The sequence below is a fragment of the Chlamydotis macqueenii genome, chromosome 29 (genome assembly GCF_036417535.1).
Source record: "Chlamydotis macqueenii isolate bChlMac1 chromosome 29, bChlMac1.mat, whole genome shotgun sequence".
In the NCBI taxonomy this organism is placed as follows: Eukaryota; Metazoa; Chordata; class Aves; order Otidiformes; family Otididae; genus Chlamydotis; species Chlamydotis macqueenii.
This window is the reverse complement of record NC_141584.1, coordinates 2,056,747-2,080,308: the sequence shown is the minus strand read 5'-3', so window position 1 is coordinate 2,080,308 and position 23,562 is coordinate 2,056,747. Positions and strand designations below refer to the sequence as shown.

The following is a 23,562-nucleotide window of genomic DNA, read 5'->3' as shown; positions in this document are numbered from 1 at the left end:
ACGCGTGCACCGCCAGCGCTTCTCAACAGCGACGCTTTCGGGAGGAGGTTTCCTCTCCGGAGGAATGAATCAGCCCCGCTCCCCCAGGACGGCCGTGGGACGCGGCGAGGGGGCGGCAGCCGCCACTGGCCGGCCGTGCCAGCGGCTCGCGGGGCAAGGGGACCTTCAGAGGTGACGGGGAGATGAAAAGACAGCACAGACGCGACGCGAGGGAAGCCACAAAACCCGGGGCAGAACAGAGAACGACGCAGCAGGAGGAGGCGGGGGAGCTGCCCTCGGCGTTTCGGTTCGGGTCCGGAGGCTGCAAAGCCAACGGGCAGCGCGGACGCTGCGCGGGTGCCGGCCAAAGGCTCCGCTTCCCCAGTCCCTGTCCAAGCCGTGACCGTGGAAGCGGGTTTGCACGCCTCCAGCCTTCCTGACAACGCTCCACAATTTGCTTCAGGGACAAGAATCTGGACTCTCTTCCCCTCCACCTCCTCCCCAGTTATTACCCAGTTCTGGTGAAAATCTCAGCAGATGCAGCCTGGGTCACCAACGTGAACGGCAGAGCGGGCTGCAGAGCCTCACCGGCAAGAGGGAGCCCCGGCAGAGCCGTGACAGCGTTCCCCATCCTCAGGCTGGTTAGAAATACAAAAAAAAAAAGCAAATTTAGAGCCAAAACACATCCAACCCCACGCTCAGCGGAGTTCAGGTGCTCCAAGGGCTCAGGAGTCGACACCCCGAGGCCGGCGATTCGCTGGCAGGCAGCACGGTCCCCACCGATGGGCAGCCAAAGCCAGTCGTGAGCACTGGGAGAACCGTCCCGGCCCCAGGCGGGGTTTGCTGGTGGAACTGGGAATTAAAACCACGAACCCAGCCCGTAAGGGGGAAGGGAGAAGCAAGCGGCCTTTTCCCAGCATCTGTGTTGGGCTTTCGCGTCAGCATCCTGCATCACGCAAGGTGAGCCGATGATGCTCCGATGAAGAATTTGCTCATTGGCTTCCAGGTCATCCAATGGGAACGGCAGCTCCATGGCAACCGGCTCTATCACCAGGGGCAACCCGGCGAGGCTGGGGGGCGATTTCCATTCCCCCTTTCCGAGCAGAGCGTCTGCGGTGGGAAAAGGTTTTCACGGGGAAAACGAGGAGGCGGTGAGGCGGCGAGGGTGCGGCAGATTGGCGGCGTCGCAGCCCCCTCGGCTCTCCCGGCTGCGTCAGGCAGCGCAGCGCTCCCTCGCTGCGCCCCGCCGTCCTCGGAGCGGCTTTTGTGCTCGCCGCTCCCGCCGGGGCGCAGCGGCTGGGGATGTTTTGCTGTGTTTAAGTGCACCTACCAGATGGAACAGGAGGCTGTGACGAAAGGCTTTGCTCGCAGGACCAGCCAAGGCCGCGCGGCGCCTGAGACGCCTCCCTCCAAGGCTCCGGTCGGCTCCCAGGCCGCTCGGGAGGATGCCACCGCTGCTGCCCGGGCCGTCCCCAGCGTCCCGTCAAAAGTCTGCAGCCCCAGCTTGCACACAAAGAGGCGCAGAGCCTTTCCAGCACGCTCCCTTCCCTCCTGTCGGGGAAAACAGCTCCCTGGCAGCGGGAAGGAGCTCCAGCCCGAACGAGTGCCCGGTTCCGTGAGAAAACCCCAAAACCTTCCCCGGAAAGACCCTGCAGCCAGCGGAGCAGCCTCTCCTGAACCCCCCCCCATTGTTATCAGTTGAAGAGAGAGGTTTAATTCCTCACTAGCACACAGCTCCTACAAAACCCACCAAAAAAAACCCCCAAACAGGAGGGCAGACGCGTTTGCACAGCGCACAGGCTCCCGGCGCTGAGTCACCGCTTCCAATCTCCACCTCCACCCCCACACCGCATCCGAGAGCCGAGGTTATGATGCAGACCGAAGGGTTTGACGTCAGGGGGCGAATAACCTTACGCGAACACGGAGACAGGGAACGCGGGTGAGACAGGGAGCCCTCTAAGCGGATTCTGCAGGACATCGGGAGGTCTCCGAGGCGTTCCTCACGGCAACTCCACGGAGGGCAGGACCCCACCAGTTCAAACGCCCTCACCCAGCGCTGAGGGAAGCCCCCCATCAAGCTCTGCCTCACATTTGCTGAGCGAACGGCTGCAGCTTCGGGTGCCGATGGCTCTGCCGGCCATGCATCTCACGTCTGTGCGTAGAACATCTCGAACCACAGGATTCCAGAGGGGGGAAAAAGTCATCAGTTACTTCGTCCCCTCCCTCAATCAACGCAACCAGGATGGGTGTCAACGTGCTAGTGCTGTACTCCAGGAGTGTGACACAGCGGGCGCCAGGACTGCCAAAATCAGCCAGAAATCAGCCAGAAATCAGCCAAAATCAGCCAAAATCAGCCAAAATCAGCCAAAATCAGCCAAAAATCAGCCAAAAATCAGCCAAAAATCAGCCAAAATCAGCCAAAATCAGCCAAAATCAGCCAAAATCACCTTCACGCAAGACAGGAACCAAACACACTGGCCTCTGAGGAAAGGGAGAGCCAAAAGGTGACAGCACGCCTTGCCCGTGGGCATGGCAAAGCCAAACTTGGCCAGGCTGCCACCCCACCTGGGCGCCGCTCAGCGTTTGCACCCGGAACGCGGCCGCCGCGGCCGAGCCGGCCCCTCGGAGGGCAGCGAGCAGGACGTGCGCTGCGGCACCCACGCCTGAGGCGTCACCGCTGAAGGCTCGCGGACAAACGGCGCTCTCGTGAGCTCGCCGGGGCAGGCTCGCCTCCCTCACCTCTCCCGATTACCCGCTCTATCCGGGGATCTCCGCTAACCGAAATAACAGCGCCGCGGTCCCCAGGCAGGCGCGGAAGCGGGAAGGATGCAGCAGGGCCTCCCGTGCCAAGGCCTTTGGGGACGGGTAATGATTGAGAGCTGCGATTAAAACAACGCGTCCAGACACCACGGAGCAGTTTTCACCGAAAATGAGTATTTTGGCAGCAGAGAAACCAAAAAGCAGCACTTAAATGGAAACACAGGAGGCAGGGAGCACACAGCAGCGGTACCGGCCTCCGCGCAGACACGCTCCGGGCAGGAGCGGGGCTCCCCACACGAGCTCCATCACCCCGAACGATCAGGAAACGCCACTTGAACTCGAGCCACGGCTTCTTTTCACTGATCACCGACGTGAGAGCAAGGCTCTCCGGGCCCAAGACAGAATCTCCAGCAGCTCGTGCAAGGCGAGCGCCGCAGCGCCCGGGCGGCGCGCGGACGGCACAAGTCCTTTCAGGAGAGGAAGAGGCGTTCGTCCTTCCTTCCCATCCCCAGAAGATGCTGTTGAACCACGTCTGGAACACGAACGCGTCCAGCCGCCTCCGCGTCCGCCGCGGGGTTCTGCAGGTTTTCTTCAGGTGCCTGTCGCGCTGAGCTCCAGCCTCTCGCGGAAGGAAGAGCTCAGGGCAGAACCCTTTGCGCTCATCCCAGGTCAGAAAAATCCAAAGCGGAACAATCCATTTGCTCCCCCTTCAGATTCCCCCTCACGACAGGTCCTTGTTTCCAGCCCCAAAAGCCACGCCGTTCTTTTGGTGCAACTTCAATCGCTGTGGAAAGCGGACGGCACAGAAAGGCGGCGCTCGTTGGATTCGGGCACGCTGGAGATCTCCTAGGGAAGATAACTCAGCTCAGCGCCAAAGCCGGAGGCTGCAAAGATCCCAGATCCTGCCGAAAGCCTCCTCCCCGCCTCAGCTAGGCTTAGGGCTTGGCTTTCTGGTTCAAGTTTCCTTTTCATATGCACCGGGAGGAGAAAACGGGGTGTGGAAGGAGGTACCACATGAAAATGCAAGTGGGCAACCACGACAAATCTTCAGAAACCAGTTTAAAACAACGCGTCTCTCGCTGACCACCATGGTACCACGCGCTGGCAGAGCTTTTACATTCAACCGACCTGGGAAGAAAGGAGAAGGGAGCTCTGTCTGCAGCGTCCGCTCGACACCCACAGCGGCGCCTCGTCCATCCCACCACCGAGGCTCCTCCACGCCAGGGCTCTGCCCGGCAGTGCAAGTCCTCCAGTGCCCTCACTGGAAACGCCAGCCTCCATCAGCCACTCAGTAGACTCCTCACCGCTCTACGGCGCTTCTGGAGGCAAAAACCTCTTAATCACCTCGGGAAAACCTCAGAGCGGGATGGGTAAACTCTTCCTACACCTATTTTCAGGCGTGGGAAAGGAGAGGCAGAGAGTTCCTGCTCCAATTAGCGGGTGCCCACGGCTTTGCCTGCCTCCCAGAAGCTGCCGGGTTGGACAGGACCACACCGGGGGACAGGGACCGGCTGCACAAACACCGCCGGAGGGTTTGCAAAGCAGGAGTTCAACCAACACCGAAGAACGTCAGTTTGAACGGCCGCGGGCTTCCAAGTTCTCCCAGCCTGGAGTTCAGAGCACGAGCAGCCACCTTCGCTCCCTCCGCTCTGCCTGCCAGCCTAAGGGGATGCGATCCGTTTGGCACCAAAACCAAACCAAACAAAACCAGTGATGCTGTTCTTCCCTTCCCCGTCTATTTTGGGAGCTGCAGTGAAGCCAGCCAAGCCTCTCGCCCCCTGTTGGCAAAATCCGGGGCAGAAAAAACCCCAAACCAAGCAGCGAACAGTTAAAAAGTGAGAGGACCACAGCAGCCAGCAATCCCAACCGTTCCGGAGAAGGAACGGCTCCGGTTCGGTCCAATTTCTGCGGACAGTTCCTCGGAAGGTCCCTCCTCTGGGAGGAAGGAAAATAAATCTGAGCCGAGAGCCTCCCCGTCAGAGGGCTCCCTTCATCTCGCGCCGGCTTCCCTCTCCCCATCACCAGCTATTCCTGGATTCATCCGAAGAGCAGGGAACTGCTCCCCTGACGTCAAAGCAGTTTCCCAGCAACAATTCAGGAGGGCCGTCCACCACAGGGGTTTCCTGAAAAGCTAGCAAGGAATTATCCACCTACTTTCCGCAGCGTCAGGATGCAATGGGACAGCAGGGAGCAGGAACCTCTGTTAACCCTTCCACGCTCAGAGGAAACCCCGGCACAGCTCCCGCTGACGCGTCCTGCTTCTCTCAGAGAAGCCCAGGCAGAATTCCCTCCACCTGAACGCATCCGTAACGAAATACCGCGTCAGGCAGGAGACGCTCACGGATCCGGAAGCGGCAACCAGGCTCGGGAAAAACGCACGACACTGGAAATAGCTCTCCTCGCGCTGGCACGCTTGTCTCGTGCCACGCTTGCGCCAGTCAGAAGCACAAACACACAAGCTGGCTGGGAGAGCAAGGAATTCCCAGCCCGGCTGAACTAATCCTGAGCCGGGCCGGCAAAGCAGAGCCGCAGACTTTTCTCACCGGGAGGAAGGCAGGAAGCAGGGCTGCGCTCTCCGTCCCCGTCTCTGCGTCCCAGGGCGATGCTGCTGCGTCCCGGCGAGCTGGCGGAGGGTCCTGAGCCACCCGACGCGCTACGCACCAGGGGTACAAACGCAGGGCACGCTGGCTGTCTGCAGGTGGGACCCAGAAACTCAGCTGATCGCTCAACAAAGTGGGCAGTAAGGATTAAAAGGGAAAAAAAAAAAAAAAAAACCAACTTCATCTTCTGGCTGCCAGCTGCAGGAGCTGGAGGTGGCAGGGAGGGGGGAGCCGGAGGATTTTCCCGTTTTCCCCTCCCCACAGCAAGAGGAGCCCAGCCTTCGCCCGCTGAAGGGCTGACGTTCAGCGCGGTTTGCAGCTCCCCGAGCCACAGGCGTTTAAATCCGCGTTTAAGACGAGCTGGGAAGGGAAAGGGAACGGGTCCAACGCACCCGAACGGGGATCCTGCAGCACCGGTACCTGGTTGATAACCAGACCAAGCAACCCAGCTCCCAGCACCAAATCCCAAACGAAGGGAGCCTCGTCTGCGGGTTTTTTAGGCAAGGCCGGATGATGAACATGCGTGGGGAGGAGGTAAAGGCAAGCTAAACTCCCAGTTCCACTAAAACCAAAGCAAAGCCAGTGATAATGATAAAATCATTTTAAAATGGGGCTGACGTGAGCACAAACGCAGCCCTACAGAACCCCCTGCGCAGCAGCCAACCTGAAAACGTCGTGTGGCACGCAGCCAGCTCACTGGGCAACGCTTCCCAGCAACCGGCCAGCCTCAGACCAGTAAATCCCAGCACAACCCAACACAAGAGCAGGGAGGATTTTCCTCTGCAAACCGAAGAGAAGCTACCGCGGCGCAGGCTGCACAAACACCGAGCTAAGGCAGGAGCAGAGCCCAGGAGACCGTGACGGGGAACTCCTTCACGACACGGCAGCGCGCTTGCCGGGGATTCCCCGGCTCCCGAGGGCGCGCGTCCCCGGCAGCGCAGGGAGAGGACGGACACAGCTCACCTCGCGCCCTCAAGGCTCGAACGGGATCACAGAGCCACGCGCGCATTTTAGGGCAGCAGGATTTTAAATTAACCACGAAGCAGCAGCAATCCTGTCGTTTTACTTACCAGAGACGGATGACGGCAGGTCCTCGCCCCGAAACGCCCGCTGTATTTTTGCACGGTGGGGGCACGGGGAGAGGAAAAGAAAAGTCTCCGGTCAATCTTTCTCAAGCTCAAAATAATTGAAGCCTTATTCTAAAAATAAACTCACCGCGGCGGTTTTGCACTCGCAGCAGGTCATCTGCTTCCCGGTTTCAACGGAGATCTCATCACCACATCCAGCCCAGGAGGAATTTTGCCAGGAGAATATTGCTCCTCAGAAGCCCCCGCCAGCTCTCAGCGCTGAATAAAACGCCGGCGACCGCCGCCGCTGCTCAGCAAGCCGATCGCTCCGAACGGAGCGGAGCCCAGCTGTTCAGAGGGATGTCACCGCGCGCTGCCACCCCCCTCCGTTCCCATTCAAACCCTGCGACGGAACGGCCCCCGCGCAGCCCTGCCAAGGCTTTAAAGACACAACCGCCTTCCCCGCCAGGCACCGAGCGACGCGAACGCGAGCGCAGCAGCAAAGCAGAGACACCACAGCAATCATCAGCGTCCTCCAGAAGGATTCCAACGCGCGGACCGCGCTTTGCAGAGCGCCCGACGCGTGCCGAGGTAGGCGACAGGCAGCCCTGCTTCGCTCCCGGCCTTCTTCAATTGTTAACGGCTTCATTTCAATCCTGGATTTTTTTTTTTTTTGCTCACTGATTAGTGAATCCACACCGACAGAGACAGCGAATAAGAAATACAAATGGCCTGCGAGAGGATTTAAACCGCTCGCTTGCTCAGATTTTCCCCAGAAAGGGGTTTTCCACCCCAGACCTGGCGACTCCGCAGGCGCACGGGCTGCAATCGAGTCTCCGCTCCACGTCCCTCAAGTGCACGAGGGAGCCTGGCCGAGCGTGGGGCGCAGGCAGGCGCTGAGATGGATCACGAGCGCATCCCGTCCCTCGCCGGGCTCCGACATGGATCATGAGCGCATCCCGTCCCTCGCCGGGCTCCGACATGGATCACAAGCGCATCCCATCCCTCGCCGGGCTCCGACATGGATCATGAGCGCATCCCGTCCCTCGCCAGGCTCTGATGTGGATCACGAGCGCATCCCGTCCCTCGCCGGGCTCCGACATGGATCACGAGCGCATCCCGTCCCTCGCTGGGCTCCGACATGGATCACGAGCGCATCCCGTCCCTCGCTGGGCTCTGACATGGATCACGAGCGCATCCCGCCCCTCGCCGGGCTCCGACATGGATCACGAGTGCATCCCGTCCCTCGCCGGGCTCCGACATGGATCACGAGTGCATCCCGTCCCTCGCCGGGCTCCGACATGGATCACGAGTGCATCCCATCCCTTGCCGGGCTCCAACATGGATCATGAGCGCATCCCGTCCCTCGCCGGGCTCCGACATGGATCACGAGCGCATCCCGTCCCTCGCTGGGCTCCGACATGGATCACGAGCGCATCCCGTCCCTCGCTGGGCTCCGACATGGATCACGAGCGCATCCCGTCCCTCGCCGGGCTCCGACATGGATCACGAGCGCATCCCGTCCCTCGCTGGGCTCCGACATGGATCACAAGCGCATCCCATCCCTCGCCGGGCTCCAACATGGATCATGAGCGCATCCCGTCCCTCGCCGGGCTCCAACATGGATCACGAGCGCATCCCGTCCCTCGCTGGGCTCCGACATGGATCATGAGCGCATCCCGTCCCTCGCTGGGCTCCGACATGGATCACGAGCGCATCCCCAAAGAAACTTTGAGGAGAAAGGAGACGAAGAGGAGAAGGCGGGATCAGCCTTGGGCTCACGGAGATGGGGAGGCTGAAGGGAGACAGCGGCAAAAAGGCTGAGGTGCAGGGACCGAGCTGCCGGCAGCCATTTCAAACGGCGTTCCCGGCCGCAGCAAACGGCTCCTCGCCTCTGCCTCTTTGAAGAGGGGCTCCCACAGCTGGAGAACCGGAGAGAAGGGAGCGAGAGCGGCAGGACAGGGAGAACTACGGCAAAAGGCACTCGCAGTGCTATACCAGTGCGTCCAAGCGGAGAGCCACAATTAATTCACCTCCACGTTGGCCAAATGCAACCTTAGGTGTTATCTCCCCACCAGACGGGGCAAGGAATCAGATCCACAGGATAAAACTTCCTTTTACGCCTCCTCTTTCTGGCCACTTCAAGTTCTTCCCTCCTAATTCTGCTCATAACTTTTAAGACGGAGGTGCCTGTCCAAGGAAACGGAACCGCGACCTCCCAAGCTCTCTGAGAAACAGTCACCGCTGACGCCCTTCGGCTGCGCCCGCCGGCTCTGCTGCGGCAGCTCCCCAGCCCGCGGCGCTCCGCAGGGATGGCTCAGCAGGACGTCGGGCTGGACGTCGGCGTGCCCGCGGCAGAAAGCACGCGCTGGGGGTGACTCCCCGCAGCGGAGGCCAGCAAAGCCGCAAGGTTCAGCCATGAGGTTCACGACTCAGCATCGGGGTTTCCCCCCTTCTGAACTCGTCTGCTCTGGGTTTGGTTATTCCTGGCGCCCAGCAGCCACGCAGGGCCTGGATTTTCCAACCTGGAGTTCTGAGCCCCGAAGAAGCCCCAGCAGCTGCTCCGCAAAGGAAGCCGCAACAGGAAGGGACGGAGGAGCCAGGCCCAGGAGCAGCGCTCCAGCACGCCCTGCCCAGGCCGAGGGCCTTCGCTCCACACAGACAGAGCCTTAAAATCTCCACAAACCCCAGTGAAACCAGCAGAACTCCGCTGCGCCGCGCAGGATCTGCGCTCTGCTGCGTTTCGACTCAGGATCACTACGGACAGCTGCCGGCACCCTCTGCTCCGGAGCCCCGCAGCGGCCAGGCGAGTGCTCTGAAGGCACGGGATGCTGTTCTTCCGTTCTACCAGGTCGTCCCGTTTCCAGAGAAGCCCAGCCGGCAGAGCACGTTCAGCCAGCAAGAACGTAGGGTCAGCTCGGGACCCTCCGCTGAAACCCCGCTGCCAGCTCCCACCAGTGACAGAAAAGCAGAAAGAACAGAAGCTCCATCTCCAGCGCCTCGGGGCCTGGCAAACGGCTCAGCCAGGGCAGAGCTCCGGGTGGGAAAGGCTTCCAGCCCCGGGACGTGAACGTCTGCCCCAGGCAGCGCGGGTGCAGCCTCCTGCGGGTGTGTCCAGCTCCTTCACCGCCCGATATCGCCGCGAGCCGGCAGCTTTTCACCCTTGTGAAGCATTCCACCCTCGCGAAGCACGCGCGTGCCAGAGGATTTCCTAAGCTGCATCCTTCTCCTTAGATGGGGAGACAGTAAATCCTGGGCGGGAGGAGGAGGAGGATGGATTCAGCCTCACCAGCATGGACCAAGTCCCGCAGAGAGGGCTCCTGCCTCTCACACCCGAGAGCCGTCGGCTCAGGTACGGCGCCCGCGGTGAAACTGGGTCAGGGAAAGCAGGGCGCAGCAGAGACGCGGCAGCTCCGGGTACGGTCTGCGCCGCGGGCTCGCGCGGAAGCTGCCTGTGCCCAGCACAGCAATACTGCCGGGCAAACAAAGGAAAAAAGCAAGAAGACGCGTTCCCTCCCTGGCAGACACGCTTCAAACGAGCCCAGGCTCTGATTCCCCAGCCCGGCGTCTGTTGGAGAGAAGACATGTCAGTTAGGGATTTAATCCCATCAGAAGGGGAAAAAAAAAAAAAAAAAAAAAAAGTCAAGACTTGTGACACCAAACTGGTGGGACGGCAGCGGTGCAAACCCCGACCCCGTGTGACACCCGTCCCAGGCCCGCAGCGGCTAGCGTCACCAACGGACCCAAACGCGCCCATTTCCCCAGCGTTTTGGGGTTTGGTGGCGGGGGGGCCACGGGGATGGCTTCTGTGAGAAGCTGCTAGAAGCTCGCCCTCGGCCTGGCGGTGCCGGCCAGCTCCGGGGTGACAGCGGCAGCGCCTCTGTGATAACGGATTCCAGAAGGGGAAAGAAAAACAGCAGGAAGGGAGATCCCCCCGCAGCCCGGGGAGGAGCAGAGATCCCCCTGCAGCCCACGAGGAGCAGAGATCCCCCCGCAGCCCGGGGAGGACCCCACGCCGGGGCAGGCGGATGCCCAAGGAGGCTGTGGCTCTGCGGGATGCCCACGCTGGAGCGGGCTCCCGGCAGGACCCGTGGAGGACCCGCGCTGGAGCAGTTCGGGAAGGGAGAGCAGGAGAAAACAGAAATGCTGAGAGACGCTGAAGGAAGAAAGGGGAAGGGGCAGATTAAGTTTAGTGAGTGGCTGAAAAACCCTTCAGAGACGAAACACCTCGCCTGCCCGCTCCTCTAATGGCTGCGCCGCCGTCTCTGATGGACGAGGGTGCTCGCGCTGGACATGGCAGGGAGGAGCAAAGAAGGGTTTTAAATTTAACAGGAATTACCATTTCCTAAGTGAAAATTCAACACCCCGCCAGCACGGAGCTTTGGGTCAGCCTCAGCCATGCCCGCAGTCTCTGACGCCTTCCTCTCCTCCGCATGCGCGTGCACGGAGGTGTCTCCTTCCAGGCTGGAGCCAGTCTCCAGGCAATAAAAAAGAATTTTTATTTCATTTTCTTTTTTTTTTTTTTTAGAGACCTTCCATTCAGATCTGGCTCAGCTGAGGCTGCGTTATCATGGCAACCATCCCCTCCCTGTCTGCCCCAGCAAGGAGAGCGTCAAACACAGATCCGGACGATCCCGCGTCGGCACGGGCCGTGCCCAGGCCCCCGTGCCGCCTCCAGCCCCTCTCCAAGCCGCGGCCGGTGTGGTTTGCCACCATCCCAACCTGTCAATGGCTCCAGACAGACACGTGGCCGGTAACCAGCAGTGGAAAAAGCGCCGCGCACTCCATTCAGCTCCAAAGGCTGATAAATAATTCAGGAGGAGAAATGCCGCAATACCGGTTAAAAATAGCCCGTGTGCGGGTGCCAGAGGAACGGAGGGGAAGAGGAGGAGAGCAGAGCGGCACAGACTGAGCGCGCGTGTCAACACGCCGGGCAGCCCGCAGATGCCGCAGCAGCCCAGCTCCACGTACGGATCCAGCAGATATTTATTTGCTTACTCCTGAAACTGGGAATCCAGGTGGATTATTGCGAACGCAGCAGCATCCAGGGCTATCCCCCTGGATCAGAGCCCCGCAGCAAGGCACGCACCCAAAAAAGAGGAGCAGCCTCCGTGCCGAGGAGCTCACGGGACGCACACGGGCGGGAGGACGCTCGCACGGCTGCGGCAGCACGGGCCGGGCCGCTACCTGCGTGTCCTGCTCGCGCTGGCAGCGCGCAGAGCGCAGACGACGGAGGCTGAGCTCTGAGAAGCGACCGGGTACAATCGGTTTTCTCCGCCGGGTGAAGGCGAAACGAGCGCTGGTTCTGAGGGGAAAGTCAGAGCCTGGTCTCTGTTTGGCTGGTCTCTTCCAAATGCAGCCACGTCAAACTCAGACCCTTCCAGCTCTCCGTAACACCAGTCGCCCCAACATTTATACCCCATACGGATGTAACACAAAAATATGTAAACATACCATAAAAACATCGCCAGCACCATCACCCCGTGAGGCAACGCCCTCGGAAAACTGCTCTCCCTGCATCCCGCTGCTGCTCCTGCGCTAACGACCGCGTTCACCCGTCCGGACAGGTCCGCAGCGCAGGGGTCACCCGTACGTTCGCGGTGGGAACTGGGACATAACAGAAGTGAGGTAAGGTCGTTCCCAGAGCCAGGAGTTCCCCCTCGCAGCGGCAGAGCCTAACGCATTTCACGTTAATTAGGAGGAAGCCACGGTCGCACGCAGCCCCGTTATCTCTTGCTGCTCTGAAGATCTTTCCAGGTTCCGCAGAACCTGCGGGAACACTTTCACAGAGGGCTGCTTCCTTCCCCTCCTTGCCGTTTCAAAAAAATAACGCCAGAAAGACACCAATCTCTCGTGAAGAAGGATGATACCGGTTTCCCCAAGTGCTTCTGTGACAGGGAAACGCTGCTTGTAAGAAAAGAGTCAATTTTTCAGAAGGAAAAATAAAATACTATCACGTACAGTTAATTCAAAACCTAATAAACCTGCACATAGAAGCAGCTTTCCATGAACACTTCAGGTACTGAGGGCGGTGGGGCACTGGCCCAGGCTGCCCAGCGAGGCGGTGGACGTCCCATCCCTGGAAACATCCCAGGCCAGGTTGGCCGGGGCTCTGAGCGACCTGATCCGGTTGGAGATGTCCCTGCTCCTGGCAGGGGGTTGGGCTGGCTGGGCTTTAACGCTCCCTCCCCACCCAAACCCGTCTGTGATTCCATAAATAACGGGAGGGTGGCAAGCCAGAACCACGAGATCAATCCTTCGCACAGAACCCATCCGCAAAGCGCTGATCGCTAAGAAGCCAGGCTGAGCAGCTCGTTTATTCACGTCATTACCAGCACCGCTGTCCCAGCTTTGGGCAGCCACGCGCTGGAGAGACCGGGTCCGAGACGCGCCCAGCGCAGAGCGATTCACGTACGCGCAGCCAGCGCCACCGAGGCGGATCGCTTCCGTAAACCCCACGTCCCCGTTCAAACGGAGCCACACGATCTCAGTCCCAGCCCTGGTTTGACTGGGCTCATTTTGCTCGGGACACAGGGAAGCAGGCAGGCGAGGATCCCGTTTCCTAACGGGCAGCGGCGTGCCCAAAGCCTCCCGCAAGCGGCCGGTGTCTGAGGTACAGCAGACACCTTCCGTAACGAAGCGGCTCCCGCGTCTGAGCTCAGCTCCGGAGAAATTAGTGTCTCAAAGGAAAGGATGTCAAAGCAAGATAAAAATTTTAAAACTTCATTAAAAAAATATAAGCAGGCTGCTATAACGAGTGGGCTGCATCTGCCCACACTCAATAATCATCGCCGAAACGCGCGGCAGGCAGCGGTGACTCAGCCTGCAGCACACAGCTTGTGCTCCCGGCGCAGAATGAAACCGGGCTCGGCACAGAACCGTCAGCCCGCACGCGCCCCGGCGACAGCGCACGCGCAGGGGAATCCCGGGAAAGCATCGGCCCTTCCTCTGGCTGCTCCCTGCTCCGAGACAAACGCGGAACACGTCTCCACGGAAGCGCACCTCACCTCTGCTTCGGTGCGGGAAGCAGGTCGCGTCGTCTCCCAGCTGGGTTTCCGGGGCTCGGAAATCAAGAGACTGCTCAAAAAAAAGCTGGAGGAGAGCGTGATGTATCTGAAGGGGGAAGGAAACTAGCTCTGGTCCTCAGCTGCATCCCACCACCCCTTCAAATGTCACCTCAGCTCCTAAAAAAAGTGAAAAAGGGAGAGGGAAAAAAATCTACAGATGGTTTTATCGAGGTGCTCTGTCGTGCGAATGGATTCATCGCGCTTCCAGCGAAACCCTGCAGACACACGACGACCGCAGCTCCCCGCCCGCCCAGCCGCCACAAGAAACCCGGGCCTTTCCTACCGATCGCTGCTCTCTCCCACACCCACGCTCTCACGTCACTTAAAAGCTTTATTTTTCGCCCCTGCTGCGGCACCGGCAGGCAAGGCCTCCCCAAACTTTGCCACGTTCCAACGCTTCTCCAAGAGATCGGGCCACCAAAGCTCTTCCGATCTCTACAGGCTTCCTGCAGCTCCGTAACGGGGACACAGAGCCCGGAGACGCTGCTGGGAACCACCGGGCTCCTCTCCGGACGGCCCACACAAATTTTATTTCGCGGCACGCAGTGGGTCTGTGCCCTCCGCTCACGTTTTTTTTCTCTACAGGTGCACACTCCATACGAAGTCAACTTCAGGCACTGACACAGCCAGAGGAGACCCAAGCCTTCAGGAAAAGCACCCCCCTCGCCCCACCGATTCCCGTGTGGGACCCCTTCCTGTCCTGAGCCCACCCAGCGCCTGAGCTGCCAGAACTCGGGTCCGGACCTGGAGCTCCCCGTCCCTGCCGAGCCGCAGAGCCCAGCAGGTTCAGCTCCACTCCCCGCCACGCAGCTGCTGGCGGGCGCTCACCGCCTTCGTGTCCTCGTTTCTCCTCTCCCCTGGTGCCACCACGTCGGTTCCAGGGCTGGCTGTCTTTTTAAAGAGACGTCTAAAGCAGCAGCTAAAAGAGTTGAGAGAGGTTTCACGGCCAGGTAGCGTGATCCAGAAGGGATCTCCCTCCTCCAGCAGGGTTCTGGCCTCACCGCAGCATTGCCACACCCCGTTTGGTTTCTCCACCGCTGTCCCACGTTCTATCCATACTTCCTGACACTGTCTTTCTCCAAAGGGATGGATGTGAGAAGATTTACGAAGTGACGTGTATAATCCTTGGTTTATTGGGCAACCTGATCACACTGGCCCAGGTTGCCCAGAGAGGTGGTGGACGCCCCATCCCGGGAAACATTCCAGGCCAGGTTGGACGGGGCTCTGAGCAACCAGATCCAATCGAAGATGTCCCTGCTGCTCCTGGCAGGGGGGTTGGGCTGGGTGGGCTTTGAAGGTCCCTTCCAACCCTAACCATTCTACGATTCTTTCCACCTCCATGCCTTCTCCTCTGAGCAGCGTTCTCCAGCAGGAGTGAGGAGACCACGCCGCCATCAGCCGGAGGTTCTGAGACGCTGTGTCCATCTGAAGCCCACCAAAAACAACGAGCACCCAAACATAAAGCACCTAGACACCCAGGGCTTTCAGCACCTCCGCAATCAACCGCAAACACAATCACCTAATCACTCCCGACAGAGCAGAACCGACTTTGCCAGCATTAACCCGTTACCTGCACCTCACCGACTCCCAGGGCAAGGGCTGCTCCCAGGGAACTGAGGTTCTTCGAGGAACGAAACCAGGAGAAGGACAACGGGTTATTATTAGAAGCCGGTATTGACACAAGCTGGAGACAGCATCCAAAACCCAGACTAACTGTTCCGCCTATCCAAGGCCAACGCTTCAGCCTCAGTCGGCGAGACGTGAACGCGGCACCAGCCGAAGTGTCGCCTCCCCTTGCGGGAGCATTGCCACTTGTGTCTCTCACCTCTCCAGGTCACGGAATCACGGAATGCTTTGGGTTGGAAGGGACCTTCAAAGCCCAGCCAGCCCAACCCCCCTGCCAGGAGCAGGGACATCTCCAACCGGATCAGGTCGCTCAGAGCCCCGGCCAACCTGGGTGGATGAGACGGTGTCTGGGACCCCACGAAACACCACCACGAGTGGTTCACAACCAGACCAGCTTCCTCTGGCGTCGCAGCAAGAGGCGATACCCAGCAAAGCCTGAAGCTGCAGCTCACAAGGTGGAAGAGGCCACAGCCGGGCACGCTGGACAGCGAGACTGAGAAGCATCTGCTTCTTCCAGCCCAACGACTTCCAGATCCTGTCCAAACCACCAACAAACACCAAAGATGCTCAAGAAGAAATCGGAGAACTAACTAGTTCCTTCAATTCCGCTCTGCAGAACGGACTGCCAGCCTGGAGCCTCGGCCCTCCCAGCTCAAGCAGCGCTGGACCAACTGGTGTTACGTCTCTCTGACTGGAGAGAAACACAGCTACACCACAGCAGATAACTCATCAGCTTTGATCCTAGGAAGGTCTAAAACCAAGCTCTAAGACTCAGCCAGAGAAGAGGACGACGCTGTGAACCAGTTTCACCCCGTTTCACGCTGCGCAGGCAGCTGAAACCAGCCCTGAGAACCACTCTGCAACGCCGAGAAACTAAGGGGTCAACTGGCTCCACGTCCCGCTCAGCTCCAGGGCACCGGTCCCCGGTCAGTCCCCACTCACGAGCAGGGGTGAGACAAGAGGAGGGACCATTTCCCGTTCACAACTGGCAGGAGTCGATCTGGGAGTCTCCATCCAGCTCCTCCTGTCTCCAGCAAAGCGGCACCACCGCAAGGAACCCGTTGAGATCCATCCTCCCTGGGATGGAGTCCTGAGCAGCAGTTTACTCTCCAGAGAGCAAAGAAGAAAATGGGTCTCATGTCTTTCCTCATCATCTAATTTGTTCCATAAAAAACCCACCAAACAAACCCCCTCCTATTCGTAAATACACACAGTGGGACAAGCTTCTGAAGTTTTCTGTGCAGACCCAACCTGTCCTTGCTTTCCAAAGAAGCGGGAATGAACGGGGGAAATCTTTACCGATGTATGTTTAACAGCTCAGTGAAAATAAAAAGATCTGTGGGTGGAGAAGCGAGACCCTAGGAGAAGATCTACTGAAACAAAAAAAAAAAACCTAAAAAAGATTGGAGCAAATCATTTGTGAACTACAGAATGGCCATTTAATCAGGAAGGAAGATTACGGCAAGCACACCTGGTACGACTTAATGGAGAATCTCCAGCCCAAATTCAAGGAGGAGGACACGGATGTTACACCAGTCAGCCTCGACAGCTAGCAGACAGGACGGAAATCACAAAGAACGGAGTGTAAGGAATCAGAAGTAGTGAAGGAACCATGAGGAGCCAGGTCCCAGTCCTCAGCGATGGAGAACAGGTCAAGGCAGGAGGCGACACAAGAGTCTCACAAGCACCAGGGATGGCAAAGCAAAGAGACTGGCCCCACAGGACTTCTCGGTGTGCTGCCAGCAGGAAAAGGAGCGCCGAGCCGGAGGTTTGGGATCGGCAAGGCACGGGTTTGATGTGTAAACAGGCACGGGCTCACCTGGTTTCTGACAAGCAAACCAGGTCCCACAGCACGCTCCCGCTGCTCCCCACGCAGCCAGAGGAAAACAGCTCCTGTCCTCGGCAACGACGCGGGATATCCGCGGCCGACAGCGCGCTCTCCTCTCCAGGGGACGGCTCTGCTGCTCCATGGCTCGTGAAGAAGCAGCCACGACACCGTACCAGAGAGCTTCTCCCCCATCACCGCTCTTCCCTGCTGCGAGGACACAACTCTCAGCCCAGCCCGTCCTTAGTTTGCTGATAAACCAGTACCAACGTCTGGCAGCATTTCCAGCTCCCCAAGCAGGTTATCTCCCTTTCGCAAGTTTTCTGCTCCGCTCTGGTGAGACCCCCCTGCAACGCTGCGTCCAGCTCTGGAGCCCCCAACACCAGAAGGACGTGGAGCTGCTGGAGAGGGTCCCGAGGAGGCCACGCAGATGCTGAGAGGCTGGAGCAGCTCTGCTGTGAGGCCGGGCTGGGAGAGCTGGGGCTGCTCAGCCTGGAGCAGAGGAGGCTCCGGGGAGACCTGAGAGCGGCTCCCAGTGCCCAAAGGGGGCTGCAGGAAAGGTGGGGAGAGACTCTTCAGCAGGGCCTGCTGTGACAGGACGAGGGGTCATGGTTTTAAACTGGGAGAGAGGAGATTCAGACTGGATGTAAGAAATATTTGACGCTGAAGGTGGTGGAGCACTGGCCCAGGTCGCCCAGCGAGGCGGTGGATGCCCCATCCCTGGAAACATCCCAGGCCAGGTTGGCCGGGGCTCTGAGCGACCTGATCCGGTTGGAGATGTCCCTGCTCCTGGCAGGGGGGTTGGGCTGGGTGGGCCTTAACGCTCCCTCCCCACCCAAACTGTTCTGTGGTTCTGTGATTCCTTCCAGCACCCCAGCCCTTGGGGTTTCTCACACCTTGATTTTCCAGACATCTCTTGCCAACGCTGAAGCATCACAAAAGCATACAACGAGCAGGCAGAGCTGACCAGGTGAGGTCAGCTTTCAGCGCTCAGGAGAAAAGCGAACGCGTTTCTGAGCTGATCAGCCTCTGTTAAGACACCTAAAAGCACCAGGTCATTCAGACGAGACAGACGCAGCGGGCAGGGCGCGTGGTAGTACCTACAAGCTCCCAGGAACAGGAATTAACTCACCCCTCTGAAAAATCTAACACCTCTTTCGGGGCACAATTACACCGCGTGAAAGCACCGCGGACAAGCCTCAGGCAAAAAACGCGAGGGAGGTGGGACGATCATCCCCGTCACATCTCAGCTGAGACACAAAGCTGGAAATCAACGTGGGGGAATTTTAAATATCCCAACGAGTCACAAGGCGCAGTGTTCAGGAACGAACAGCAAAGGTTCTGCTGCCGCCCCTTCCCATGTTTTCACGATTGATTTTTCATTAGGACTTGCCTCACAAGGAACTTCAAAGCGCAGGGGGCTGCTGTGCGTAGCAGTGCTGAAGGGCAGAAAAGAACAGGAATGTGAACCCTATATTCCAATTAAAACTCAAATTAACGCCCAGAACGGGTCTGCACCCCCCGAAATCAGAGGGATCTTACGCCAAACGCCGCGCAGGACAGGTAAGTTTGAGTCAGTCACAAGGGCCCAGCCGTAGCAGAAGCAAGCGCAGAGCCCAGGGAGAAGAGAGGCGAATAAAGACTTTACCAACAACTTCGGGTTCTCTGTGGCCTAACAAAGAACTGGAACAGCTGCTCATTTAAGGAACAACCGGTAATAACAGAGAGAAGAAAACCATCGGGGTCTGCAAATCCCCTCCCACGAACCAGCTGTGAACCGGCTGAGCCTTGCCCAGCACGCACGGAGCTGGCGCAGCCGTCGCACAGTGCTCCCCCGGCTCCGCGCTGCTGTTCGGAAGGCAGACACCCTCCCAGAAGCAGCTTCTGAAAGACGGCGCGTCCTCCAGTCCTCCGTAAAACCAGCGGCCAGCGCGGCAGCCCAGGTCTGGGCCGCGAACAAGTACCACCACAAACCCTTCCCTCAGCGGCCCCTCTGAAACCGCTCCTCGGCGCGCTCCGGCCGAGCCAGACGCCGTCGCTGCAGCGTTTTCACACACCGCAGGGCCCCAGAAGCCAGAAGCGTCTCCGGGAAGGGGTTTCGAAGAGAAGCCGTTGTCTGCGAGGTCAGGAGAACAGCTCACGGCGCTTCCCGGGCCTGGCCACCACCGGCGGGAGGTCCTCCCCCACCTGTTGCTCCCTTCCCTCCCTGGCCTCCGGCACCGCAGGCAGAGAGCGGGGAACGGAGCGGCGCAGCCAGCTCGGGGCCTTTCGGCTGGCGCCGGGGTGCACCCGGGCCAGGCACGGGTGCGGGGGAGCACCCACCGCACGCCCCGCCGGCCAGCCAGCGCCCGGAGGCGGCGGAGACCCAGCCGGTCACCGCTCCCCCGAGAGGGGGGCACCGGCCCCGGGCCCGTCCCGCCGGCCCAGCCCCGGGGAGAGCCAGAGCCGGGACCGCGGATCCCCGCGGGCGGCGCGGCCCGGCCCGGCCCGGGGGCACCGCCGACCGCCCCGCCGGCCACCGAGCCCCCGGCCCGGCCCGCTCGGCTCAGACTCCCACCGCGCCCCGGCACCGCGCCCGCCCCCTCCCGCCTGCCGCGCGCACTTACCGGGCCGGGCCGGGCCGGGCCCTGCGCCGCGGGGCCGCGACCGCCGCCGCCGCCGCCGCCACCACCCCGGGCCGGGCCGGGCCTGGGCCAGCGCGGGCCGCCCGGGCGGGGCGGCGGGGACGGCGGGCGGAGGTGGGGACAGGACGGGGGAGTGGGGGGGAGGGGGGGGGGAACGGCCGGAACGGGGAGAAAAGGGGAAAGAAACGGGGAGGGGGGGGGGGAAAAAAAAAAAAAAAAAAAAAAAAGGGAAAGAAGCGGCGGGCCCCTCCCCCGCGGGCGTGCGCCTTGCGTCACTGCTGCGTGCGCGCCGCGGCGTCACCATCCCGCGCCCGCCGTGCGCGTTGCCGTTAGCAACCCGGCGGACGCGGCGCTGAGGAAGGCGGGGAGGGGTGCGGCAGCGCCCCCTGGCGCGGCGGAGGGCGCAGCGTGGAGCCGGGCAGCCGAGGCCACGCCTCCTTTGGAGGGGCGGTTCCGGGAGGGGGCGTGGCCTTCGCGACACCAGGCCACGCCCACGCTTGGCCACCCCCCCACCACCCCCCCCAAGCGCGGGGTGCAGGCTGTGCGCGGGGGTCGCCGCCGCCCCCGGGGATTCCCCGTCTCCTCGGGGACCCCCCCCACCCTCCCCGCACGGCACCGCGGGGTGTCCCACTCTGCGCCCCCCGTCCCCCCGGGGGGCCCAGCCCTTACGCGGGGACCCGTGGGCGCCCACCCCCGGGGTGGCCACCCTTGGCCCGACACCGACCCCCAGCCCCCCTGCGCCGGGACGACCCCCGCCGAGCGGGAGCGCCGGCCGTCGGGGTCCGCCTTGCCCCGGGGGGGAGCCGTGCGGCGGCCGGCGCGGGCCCGGGCGGGGTGGCGGGGCGGCGGGGGCGTTTATCTCGCCCGGGATCAGCCAATATTTGCGGCCACGTCAGGGGATCGAGCCCTTCCCCACTCTCTGCCCCCGCCGAGTCCGGCGCGGCCACGCTCCGCTCGCCCGCTGCCCCGCTCCGACCGCGCCTCGCCGGACGGCGGGAGGGACGCGCTCTCTGCCCCGCGACCCCCGAGCTGCCCCCCCCCGGAGATGACCGCCACCGCGGCCTTGCTGCTGCTGAGCCTTCTGAGGACGGCGTGGTGTTCGGCCTGCGGGCTGGCCGCCCTGGCCCCCGCCGCGCAGCGGGACGCCCTGCTCGCGCTGGCGAAGCAGAGCATCCTCTCCAAGCTCCGCTTGCCGGACAGGCCCAACGCCACCCAGCCCGCGTCCCGGGGCGCCCTGCTGACCGCTCTCCGCAGGGTGCAGGCGCAGCGCCTGGACGCGGCCGTCTCCCCGGGGCTGCCCCGCGACGGGGGCGACCCGCGTCCCGGGACGGGCGCGCAGGAGTACAAGATCCTGAGCTTTGCCGAGTCAGGTCTGTAGAGACCCCGCGTCCCGTGGGCGCCGCGGGGGGCACGGGGGGAAGGAAGGCATTTCGAAAGCTCTGCGCAGGGCCGTCCCGCTGGCCGTGAGAGGCTCCGTACCCAGGACCTCTGCCCCCGCGCCCCGAGCTCACCCCAACCGGCTGCCCCTCACCGCGGGCAGGGGACGCGCTACCGAGGCTCTGCCCCCCCCTCATTTAAATATGGGATGCGTTGGGGCAAGGGGGTGGGCACCGGAGCGAAGGGGGACAATGAAAATTTGTTGCGCGCTTGTGCTGGGGGCGGAGGGCCGTGGTTTTCGGAGCGGGATTTTCGGCCCAGATTCCAGGTTCGCCCCCAGCTCACGGCGTGCGCGCTTGGGTCCCCGAAGCGCCTCTGCTCCCCGCGCTCCGCTGTGTCTCCGCTTCCTCCCCAAAAATGCTGGGCTGCCACGCTTCCCTCCAGAAGCAGCCGCGTTCCCGGGTCCCCAAAACCTACTCAGGGGTTCTCACAGGGGTCTCTGGAAAAGCAGGGTCCTGCACCCCTCACCCCTCCCGGGCAAACGCGGCCGCTGGAAAGCAGCAGGATCGCCGCTCCATCCTGCGGAGCATCCTTCTGCACCCGCGCTTCACCCGGCCCAAGCTGCTGCCCGGCGCGGCGTGGGGCGCGCGCGCGCTCCCCGTGCAGGCCTTTGCGCGGTCTGCACGGCTGCTGTGGGACGGGGAGGGGGTTGAAGACCCCCGGGAACGGCGCTTCTCGGCGGTGCCTCGCGCTCCCACGCGTGGGGACAGCGGGGAGCTGTCTCCCGGCTTGGTGGAGCGCCTGCCCTCACCCACGGGGCTGAGCCCGGTCTCACCCCGCCGCGCTGTGCCGGACCACCGCGGAAGGGGGTTCGGGTCCTCGCCCCGGGCGCTGCTCTCGCGGTCCCCGTCGGCCCGTCCTTCGCAGCTCCGCAGCCTCCGCAGCAGCAAGGGCGGGAGATGCTGGAGCCGCCTCGGGTGGCGGTTCCGGCCGTGGGAAGCAGAGGTGATCCTGGAGGTGCAAATCGGCGTGACGGCCTTAAATCCAAGGCTGGTTTACACGGCCGGATAAGCCGCTCCAAAATCCCCCCGGCAGCGCTGCTGGCGAGGGGCGTATCAGGCAGGGGAGGTGGGACCAGGCCCGGGCGCTGCTACTTTAGGAGGGGGATCAGCAGCAATGGGGGTCCCTCCATCCCCGTAGGGACCGCTCCCCGGGTCTGAGGCACTGCCCTTGCGCTCTGACTCGGTGGCGCCTGGCAAGGGGAGCCCCCCTCGCCCCGCCTTCACCTCCTGACTCCGCTTTCGGCTCTGTGCGCAGGGTCCTCCACCTCCCGCAGCGTTCGCCTGCATTTCCGTTTTACCCGGGAGCTGGCGGGGAGCACCGAGATCCTGCGGGCCACCCTCTACCTCTTCTGGGCGGTCCCCGGCCCCGGGACGCACCCCGTCACCGTCAGGCTCTTGCAGCCGGACCCGACGGGGCTGAACGCGACCACGGCCAGCGAGACGCGGCTGGAGGTGCGGAGGGCCGGCTGGGCCACCCTGGACGTGGGGCGAGCCGTCCGGAGCCTCTTCGGCCGAGGGGGCCGGAGGCTCACGGTGGAACTGGAGGTGGCGGAGGACTGGGGGTCTCCCCTCCTGGCTGGCCGCAGTGATCCCCACTGGCCGTTCGTGGCAGCCCAGGCCCGGGCCAGAACGCCCCACCGGGTCCGGCGGCGCGGCATCGATTGCAGCGGGGACTCCCGGATGTGCTGCCGCAAGGAATTCTTCGTGGACTTCAAGGAGATCGGCTGGGAGGACTGGATCATCCAGCCGGAGGGATATCACATGAACTACTGCGCGGGGCTCTGCCCCCTGCACATGGCTGGCGTCCCCGGCCTCGCCGCCTCCTTCCACACGGCCGTCCTCAACCTCATCAAAGCCAACAACGCAGACGCAGCCGTGGACTCCTGCTGCGTGCCCACGCAGCGCCGCCCCCTCTCTCTGCTCTACTACGACCGGGACAGCAACATCGTCAAGACCGACATCCCCGACATGATCGTCGACGCCTGCGGCTGTACCTGAGCCGGCGGGACGGCAGGGCCCGTGCCGTGCGGGGCTCCCCTCCTCCCAGCCCCTCTCTGGCCGTGCGAGACCTCGCGAGATGCTGAGAGGTGGGAACCCTGCCGCCGTGTTTCCTCCTCCTGAGGCTGAAGCGTCAAGGGCGATGCTGAACCTGCAAGCCCTCTCCTCCCTCGCCTCCCGCGCAGCCCCTTCAGATCTGCCCGTGAGCCGCGGCCTCTGAGACCGACCAACTCGTGACGGGCACCGGATCCTTCTGCCCGCAGGACTCTGCGGAGCGCGACTCCCCGGCAGCTCGGGGCGGCCCCGGCTCGCCCTGCTGCTGGCTCCGGACCAAGGCCGCGGTGCAGCAACACGCACGTGAGCTCTTCGGGTAACGGGTCCCAGCAGCGGCCGCCTCCGGCTGCCGGGGGGGGACAGAAGCAGAAAGGGTGCTGGGGGGTGGCTACAGCGGAGGGGAGAGGGTCGTCCGCTGGACGCGAGGCTGAGGGGGCTGGGAAATCGATCCCAGTGGGAGGAAAGCGGCTCCCTCTCCCGGAATCCCAGCGACCAGGTCTTCAATAAAAGACTCCCAGCTGTA

The 23,562-nt window shown here is 62.1% G+C and overlaps 2 protein-coding genes across 2 annotated transcripts in view; one reads left to right on the top strand and one right to left on the bottom strand.

Moving 5' to 3' along the window:
* Positions 1-19,650, bottom strand: part of R3HDM2 (R3H domain containing 2) — a 45,967-nt gene extending 26,317 nt beyond the window's left edge. The window contains exon 1 of the mRNA XM_086768917.1: positions 19,531-19,650. The gene's annotated coding sequence lies outside the window, so the exon portion shown is untranslated. The remainder of the gene's footprint in view (positions 1-19,530) is intronic.
* Positions 19,651-20,404: 754 nt separating this feature from the next.
* On the top strand, positions 20,405-23,562 carry LOC147597085 (inhibin beta C chain-like). Its single transcript, XM_086768928.1, has 2 exons — positions 20,405-20,918; positions 22,243-23,562. Exons 1-2 carry the CDS (start codon positions 20,594-20,596, stop codon positions 22,983-22,985), a joined length of 1,068 nt encoding a protein of 355 aa, XP_086625054.1. The 5' UTR covers positions 20,405-20,593; the 3' UTR covers positions 22,986-23,562.

Excerpts from the sequence above, each read along its gene's own strand:
- LOC147597085 (XM_086768928.1), top strand. The coding sequence starts at position 20,594 with ATGACCGCCACCGCGGCCTTGCTGCTGCTGAGCCTTCTGAGGACGGCG. Across the intron at positions 20,919-22,242 it reads CCTGAGCTTTGCCGAGTCAG|GGTCCTCCACCTCCCGCAGC; the intron begins GTCTGTAGAGAC and ends CTCTGTGCGCAG.